The sequence below is a fragment of the Danio rerio genome, chromosome 22 (genome assembly GCF_052040795.2).
Source record: "Danio rerio strain M-AB ecotype USA chromosome 22, GRCz13ab, whole genome shotgun sequence".
In the NCBI taxonomy this organism is placed as follows: Eukaryota; Metazoa; Chordata; class Actinopteri; order Cypriniformes; family Danionidae; genus Danio; species Danio rerio.
In genome coordinates this window covers 5,160,897-5,169,574 of record NC_141042.1, presented here as the reverse complement: position 1 = coordinate 5,169,574, position 8,678 = coordinate 5,160,897, and the positions used below count along the sequence as shown (strand labels likewise).

At 39.4% G+C, this 8,678-nt stretch overlaps 1 protein-coding gene across 3 annotated transcripts; it reads left to right on the top strand.

The window, feature by feature from the left end:
- The first annotated feature begins 1,265 nt into the window (after window positions 1–1,265).
- On the top strand, window positions 1,266–8,320 carry LOC147838356 (uncharacterized). Of its 3 annotated transcripts, none has more exons than XM_087303471.1 (8): window positions 1,266–1,550; window positions 5,491–5,802; window positions 5,992–6,291; window positions 6,498–6,803; window positions 6,994–7,293; window positions 7,433–7,729; window positions 7,819–7,989; window positions 8,055–8,320. In XM_087303471.1, exons 1-7 carry the CDS (start codon window positions 1,505–1,507, stop codon window positions 7,968–7,970), a joined length of 1,713 nt encoding a protein of 570 aa, XP_087159597.1. In that variant the 5' UTR covers window positions 1,266–1,504; the 3' UTR covers window positions 7,971–7,989; window positions 8,055–8,320. The 3 variants fall into 3 exon arrangements, with proteins under 3 accessions (XP_087159597.1, XP_087159596.1, XP_087159598.1); XM_087303472.1 differs by having other exon boundaries at window positions 1,391–1,550; window positions 5,491–5,587; window positions 5,678–5,802; window positions 7,819–8,320; XM_087303470.1 differs by having other exon boundaries at window positions 7,819–8,320.
- Window positions 8,321–8,678: the final 358 nt, after the last annotated feature.

The following is an 8,678-nucleotide window of genomic DNA, read 5'->3' as shown; positions in this document are numbered from 1 at the left end:
GGACGGCCATTTTTAGGTCTCTCCAGAGATGCTTAATTGGGTTTGGCCCAGTCTGAGGTTCTGTGCACTCTGGAGAAACTTTTTGTCCAGGATATCCCTGTACTTGGCTGCATTCATCTTTCCCTCAATCGCAACTAGTTGTCCTGTTGTGTTGTCCCTGCTGTTGAAAATCACCCCCACAGCATGATGCTGCCACCACCACGCTTCACAGAGGGGACTGTATTGGACAGGTGATGAGCAGTGCTTGGTTTTCTCCTCATATACCGCTTAGGTTAATTAAGGCCAAACAGTTCTATCTTTATCTCATCAAACCAGAGAGTCTTATTTCTGACCATATTGGAGTCCTTCAGGTTTTTTAATTTTAGAAAACTCTGTGTGGGTTTTCATGTGTTGGGTCCCGCTGCCTAAAGTCCCGAATGGTACAGGGGCTGCAGTGATGGTTGACTTTCTACAACTTTCTCCCATCTCCTGACTGCATCTCTGGAGCTCAGCCGCAGTGATCTTTGGGTTCTTCTTTACCTCTCTCACCAAGGCTCTTCTCCCCCAATAGCTCAGTTTGGCTAGCTCTAGGAAAGCTTCTGGTCTTCCCAAATGTCTTATAGTTAAGGATTCTGGGGGGTCACTGTGATTCTTAGGAACCTTAAGTGCAGCAGAATTCTTTTGTAAACCGTCCAGATATGTGCCTTGGCACAATTCTGTCTCATGGCTCTTCAGGCAGTTCCTTTGACCTCATGATTCTCATTTGCTCTGACATGCATTGTGAGCTGTAAGGTCTTCTATAGACAGGTGTGTGGCTTTCCTAATCAAGTCCAATCAATGTAATCAAACACCGATGGACTCAAATAAAGGAGTAGAGGCATCTCAAGGCTGACCAAAAGAAATGGACAGCACCTGAGTTAAATACATGAGTGTCAAAGCAAAGGGTCTGAATCCTTAGGACCATGTAATATTTCAGTTTTTCAGATTTTTCTTTAAATCTGCAAAAATGTCAGGGAATGATAGAATGATAGGCAATCAGATTTATAATGTTTGTGAAAGTTACTTCAAACGGTTAACTGTAAATTTAGCATTTTGCATTTGCTGTGAGATTTAGTCATTGATTGTGGAGTTTACACTTAAAACGCTTTAGTTTAAGCACATGAGTTCTGTTATCTGGAGAAACAGAAAGTTAGCATAGCAATACCATAGCAAAGTTAGCATAGCAATGTTTTTCAGCAGTTTCCTTCTGCTAAAAATAACTCAGTTGATCCACAGGATGTTGAGGCAGAGTGGCCGACAAAATGCACTCAATGAAACTTATGACTCACGGTGAGGGGTAGTGTTAGGGGTGTTGTTAGGCGTGCACATTAAAAGCATTGCATGCAGGTCCACTTTCGACTTCACCTGGTCATCCAGACCCCTCTCACACTGAAATATAGCTCACCAGTGCATCTGTCAGTTCATCACTGAAGCCATTTTGAAGAGTTTGTCTCTTCATATCTGTGGACTGGAAGCGTTGTTGAAGATGTTTCACAGATTCTGCTTCTGTTTGTGTTTGTGGCGTCTGGTTGGTGAGTCGCAAACATTTTATGATCTCAGAGGTTTCTGTTCTGGTATAACTTATAATAAATAAATGCTTTTCATTATGGAGCTTCATACAAGTGTTCATGACGTAACTGTTGATACTGTTGCTGTACATTCATGGATGTAGCTAAAATCTGGTATCATGGGTTTTAACCATTTATTTTGGTCCTAAATGTATGGGGTTAAGATCTTGAATCTACTGTTTAAAAGTTCAATCCACTGAACTTTAGTTCACTGAGCGTCCACTATATGAAGGTAAACCCTGCTTCACTTTTTTAATTATCAGGAAATGTTCTAGAAGTAAACTAATCTCTTGCACCCGGGGCGTCACTAGACTTCAGTAAGAATTGGCTGTGTGCCAGTAAATGCTTTGTGTTGTGCTTCATATGCGTCTTATGCTTTATAAGTGTCTTAATTAAGAGAGGTAATCCCAGAGTAAAAACATTATTCTCTATGTACAACAGAATCAGTACTTGTGAAAGCAGTGTAGTTTAATTGAAAACAAAACCCTGTTTTCTCTTTATACACTCCCTCTTGGTTCTATATATAGGAAGTGTGGGTTGTTATTCCATTGTTGACAGACAAATAGTTTGAGTTACTATTTGGCCTATTTGGCTGATGTTAAGGCAATGCTCACAAAATTCCTGAGTTTCAATAAGAGTCAAACAGAAAAGATCATTTTTAGATCTTCTGATTCTGACATGGTCGCCCCTGAAGCTAAGCAGGGCTTTGCCCGGTCAGTATCTGGATAGGTTGCTGCTGGAAGTGGTGTGGTCCAAAGAGCGTAGTCGGTTGCGGTGCGGAGCTCATGCAACAAGTCTGGGTAGGAACCACCCTCGTGCAGCCTGGCCAGCGCCTGCGCTTGGTAGCACTGGTAGGTGGCCATAGCATGCAAGGCAGAGGCAGATAACCTGCAGGATTTGGAAAGGAGACAAGGTTGACCCCGCCATGAAGAGGCACTACTTGGACAAGGGTTGACCCCAATGGCATGTTTGATCTGTGGGATCACCTCACACCCCCGCCATCAAAGTGGTAAGGGCGGAGGCGCCCGCAGATCGGGCAAAGAACTTTATCAAATACAGAGAATTTAATTTGCGTTATATTGACTTCTGCTATTAAAGTGTATTCAGAACTAAACCACCAGTCTTCTCCAAACTTCCACTGAATCTGATCATCATCCATCATTTCAGTAACACCAGAGCTCAGAGTGACTGAATTTCCCATTGTCACAGACACTTCTTTAAATGCTGTATCATCAAACACAGTGGACAAGGCGACAGTACAGCAGACATGAGGAGACTATAAAGAGGTAATAATTAATTAACAGTGAGGTCCACTAAATAAACTAATAATAGGACAACGAGGATGAGACAAGACAATAGACCAGAGAGCACATGACACAAGACATGTGCTCATGAGAAAACAGGACTCGAACACTGAACCATTGAAAGGACCCATTGTGTGTTTAGTTTATTGGCGCGACCCACGGGAGTAATGCATTCTTTGTTGCAAGTGCAGCCATTGTATCTCCAGTGTTTTGAGCTGCTGTGACGCGTTCTTCCCCATCTAGCGTCTCATCCAATCTGGGGTCTGTTCTTCATACGTGGATTACTCAGTTAGCTGGATTTGGATATTGGCAATTTGACATGATCCAGGATCGTTTCGTAAAAGTAAAAGTAGAAGACTGCCACCTGGTGGTTCAAAGAGAAATATTTTAGATATTAACTTTTTAGATGCAAACGATTGCATGCACAATATTCAACTTTAAAAAAAAAGATAATAATTTATGCAGTCATGCTCATGTTTTGATCGCTAAGTTGCCGGTGATTGACTTCTTTACTGATATTAAAATGCTTTTTTGATGCAAAATTTATTTATACAGTTCCTTACACCGATAAAAAACGTTGAGTAGGCCTGGGCTTCTATAAAAAAGAAAATCTTCTCTAAATGTAGAACTAAATTCATTGATTTGCATTGAAATACATGATGAATACTCTTGACACATGAAGGTGTAAAGCCTGCAGCTCACAACAAATGTAAAAAGTTATCACGTGTCACATTTAACAAGCCGTTTACTGCTGCTAATTTGATGTAATTTTGCTCACATGGATAATTGAATATCAATCAGATGATGTCATTACGCTGCAGTGTCGTCAGCCAATCATGGCATTGCTGATCATGATTTCGAGGATCGATAGATCTGTCCTTCACAACACACGCAGCGATCTCAGATCAGTTCATCCAGACATTTTAATCAGATTCTCAAACTTGTTTGAAGAACCAAATTAGCCAAAGATCAGTTATCAAGATCAAAAGATCCAGGATCTGCCAAATCATCTTAGATCATTTAATTGCATGAGGTACGAAGAACAGACCCCTGACCTCTCCCGGAAGCTCTGCGAGTCTCTCAAAAATTTAAACTGGCCCTGTGAACCCTAAAAATGAGTTAAAATACTCAGAAATCATGGCGATGAGAGAATGAGGAAGACAACAAATCACAAAAGGCACAGTGATGGTCTAAACATTACATTACTTTGGTTTAATTAATAGAGCATTAAAGGTGTCGTAAGTGCAAACCCCGCTATCTCTGAGTGATCTGCTGTCATTAGTTGGAGACCAGCAAAATATTTGAATGTTCCTGCATGCATTCAGACCTTTTTTCATGTACAACAACTGAAAGTTCTGATTTGACAATATTGCAAGCTCACTAAAAGCTCTCTGGAACTTAGAGGGAAAATGTGCTCAATGCATTATAAAGCTTGAGCATTAGAATCGCTACTCAGTATCAGCCGATCACCATGACAAGGAATCAGTACTCTGTATCGGCTGCAAAAATCCTGATCGGAGCATGCCTAGCTTTGACATAACTTGGCTGTCAGAGCAGTAATACTGCCCCAGCCCCTGCCTGTACAAGACTGATCTTGGTAAGTCGGTAAATGTAGCCTTAGTAAAAAAGAAGTATACTTATGTAAAGGTCAAGGATAAAAGTATACTTTATTCAGTAAGTAGTTAAGCCCAAGATACACTGCAATGACAAAATCTGCACACTTTGTGGATAAAAAGATATAAAAATAAATGTACATTTTTAGCTTGTACGGTTTAAATAATTGTTGTTTTTTAGTGCTGTCATTAAAAGATACGAATTAACACCATGACTCCTTGTGTCAGTGTCAGTCTGAATAGGGGAATATTCTATAAATCTAAGGGAAACACTGTAAAGGATTTGAAGCTTTATCATGTCACTTGACATGTCCACATCCGGTCACTAACCATTACTGTTGCTCGCTAGTGGGGGGAAAAAGTGAAAATTAGAGGCCCAATGACGCGCAGTGTCAGACTCCTATAGCAAATAGAGTCACAGTATAGCATAAAACTCATTATCACAGACCTGAAGAACAGCAATTGAATGAAGTTAATATATGAAGGTCAAACTGTCACGGTTTATGGATCTGTGTGTTCCTCCTGTATGTTATGTATCATGCTTTGTGTGTTGTCATGTGTGAGGGTGTGTGTTTGTTTACCTTTTGTGTTGACAGCGTGCTAGGATCAGCTGATGTCATCAGCTGACTTATCATCCTCCAGCTGAACCTCATTTGGCTGGCTATATATTCCTCCTGTGGTATGTGCTGGTTATCAGTCCGTTGTTGTCCTTGTTCCTGACTGGTGTCTCCCTGTATCATCCGCTGTCTGTTTGATGTCATCGTTGTGGCCTGTGGCTCTCTTTTGTTTGAACTTTCGTGTGTCCTCTGTTCATTAAATTACTCTCATTTGGATCCTCCTTGTCTTGATTCGTGAACAACATTATCATTACCTACCTTCAAATAACATGAACTTCTCATCTGAATGATTAAAAGTGTTTTAGAGACGACTTTACCAAGCCAACATCCTGTGATTTAACACTTTAATCTGACAAACTCTGTTCTGCAGGAGGAGTTTATCATTATTATCAAGTGCAGGAGGGGAAATCAGTCACTCTGAGCTCTGAACTCACTGAACTGAAGAATGATGAGCAGATTCAGTGGAGGTTTAGAGATAAAGACACTTTAATAGCAGAAATCAATGTAACGGCAAACAGATTCTCTGTATATGATGATGTTCTTGATGGGAGATTCAGAGACAGACTGAAACTGGACAAGAAAACTGGATCTCTGATCATCACAGACAGCAGAACTGAACATGCTGATTATTATGAACTAACGATCAATCAGATGTTCTGGACTGTCTTACTCGAAGTCTCTGGTGAGTTGGATATTTGTTTCACCTGTTTTCTTTTTTTAATCACTAAGTACAATATTAATCCACATTAAATGTTGCATTAGTGCGTCTCTCCTGTTGTTTTATTATATTTAAATTAAAGTAACATTCAGACTGTAAAGTCTTAGTTTGTCAATGTTGATGTTTGTTCTCTTTGTGTGTTTGATGAGGAAGATGAAATGCTAATGACGGAGGAAGATTCAGTGACTCTGAGCTCTGGTGTCTCTGAACTGAAGAATAATGATCAGATTCAGTGGAGGTTTGGATATGGAGACACTTTAATAGCAGAAATCAATAAACAGACCAACAGATTCTCTGTATTTGATGATGTTCTTGATGGGAGATTCAGAGACAGACTGAAACTGGACAATAAAACTGGATCTCTGACCATCACAGACATCAGAACTGAAAATGCTGGAGTTTATAAAGTACAGACCAACACTGAAATCAACACTGTTAAACTTATTGCTGTCGGTGAGTTAAATATTAGTTTGATCTGATTTATATTTTAATCAGCACAAAGACACAGTTTTTAACCCAAACCTGCTTTTGTTTTTGTTGGTTTATTATATTAATTTCAAATGTAAATTTACTTTTGTAAACCATCAAATGACCGTCTTAATCTGTGTCTGTTAATCATGATCTGTTTCTGTTTCTTCTTCATGTGTTTGGTGATACAGGAGACGAAGAAGTGTCTGTGAAAACGGGAAATTCAGTCACTCTGAGCTCTGGTGTCTCTGAACTGAAGTATGATGATCAGATTCAGTGGAGGTTTGGAGATAAAGACACTTTAATAGCAGAAATCAATAAACAGACCAACAGATTCTCTGTATTTGATGATGTTCTTGATGGGAGATTCAGAGACAGACTGAAACTGGACAATAAAACTGGATCTCTGACCATCACAGACACCAGAACTGAACATGCTAGAGTTTATAAGCTACAAAGAGAATATATTATTGTTTATTTCCGTCTCATTGTCTATGGTGAGTTATAAATGTGCTTCATCTGGTTTCCTCTTTTAATCACCAGCTGTAGTTTTAATCCACAAAGTTCTTTGCTGTTTTTGTATATTTTCTGTTGTTTTATGATATTAAAATAAATTTTCAGACACAACAATAGAGCTTTAATGATCCTAATCTGACAAAAACCCTGTTTCTGTGTTTATTGATGCAGAAGAAATATCAGTGAAGGAGGGAGATTCAGTCACTCTAAACCCTGATCTCACTGAACTGATGGATGATGATCAGATTCAGTGGAGGTTTGGATATAGAGACACTTTATTAGCAGAAATCAATAAACAGAACAACAGGTTCTCTGTATTTGATGATGTTCTTGATGGGAGATTCAGAGACAGACTGAAACTGGACAATAAAACTGGATCTCTGACCATCACAGACACCAGAACTGAACATGCTGGAGATTATATACTTTGGTTCAACTATGAGAGAAATAGGACTTTCATTCTCACTGTCGGTGAGTTTAATATTGGTTTCACAGGTTTTATTTATTCAGAAACAGATCTACACTAATGTCTGATCATTTAAATGTTGTTTTCTGTCTACTTCGGTCTCTTGATTTCTCCTCATTTCTCTTTATTCTCTGGTGTTTTCAGCTCTGCCTGTTCCTGTCCTCATCCTCAACTCTTCTCAATGTCCTTCATCCTCATCTTCATCAGTGCAGTATTGTTCAGTGCTGTGTTCAGTGGTGAATGTGAGCGCTGTGAGTCTCTCCTGGTACAAAGGAAACAGTTTATTGTCCAGCATCAGTGTGTCTGATCTCAGCATCAGTCTCTCTCTACCTCTGGAGGTGGAATATCAGGAGAAAAACACCTACAGCTGTGTGATCAACAACACCATCAGCAACCAGACTCAACATCTGGACATCAGTCAACTCTGTCCCACATGTTCAGGTACAGCAGAGCTGATATTAGTGGATGGCAGTGCTGATATGAAGCTTTATTGACTGATCTGAGCTCAGTTTGATGTGTTTGTTCCTCAGGCTCTGTTCACTGCTGTGGTCCTACTGAAGCTGCGATCCGATTGGTCCTCTCTGTTCTGGTGGGCGTGGCTACTGTCATTATTGTGCTTTATGACATCAGATCCAGAAGAGCTGAACAAGATCAAGCACATATTCACGCATCACAAACCTGAATGATGATGTCAGAGAACTGCTTTCAGTCATTTCAGCTTCATTTATTTTGAAGATTTTAGATGAACCTGATGGTTCTGATGCAGCTCATGTGAGGGTTTGACATAAATACAGCAGCAGACTTAAAATGCAAAGCTTTGCTTTCATTTATTTCAGTACAACAGGCTTTACTAATGAACATTTTATATATGATTTAATTTTTCGTTTGTTTTGTAGTGTTACTATTTTACAGATTCAGTTTGATTTATTGTTTATATTTCTCTAAAATAAGACACAGATCTTACTTCACTGTGCATTTGTCAGATGTATTTGCTTGTCTTCATCAATAAAGTCTTCTCTGTCTAAATGTAAAGTCTCTTCATGTTGTATTTGATTGTGTCGAGCGCCCTCTGGAGGAGTAAAACAGTTGAGCAGAGCAGAAATCTTCATCTTCATGATCTGCACAAATTCACAAACATAAATCATGACGTCATTTCACTTATAATCTTCATTTATTTGTAATGGCTTTATGTTTTCATTTGCTGATCTTTCCACCCTGAAAGATTTCAGATCAAACTGCAACTCGAGCATTAGTGCTATTAAATGTGTGTTGAGATAAAAGATGGCTGATTCACTGATTTATCCTCTTTAGCACTTACAGGACTTTTAGATCACTTCTTATTACACTTTACCCTGTCTTGTTATTATTGTGCCGATCAGATATCCGTCCT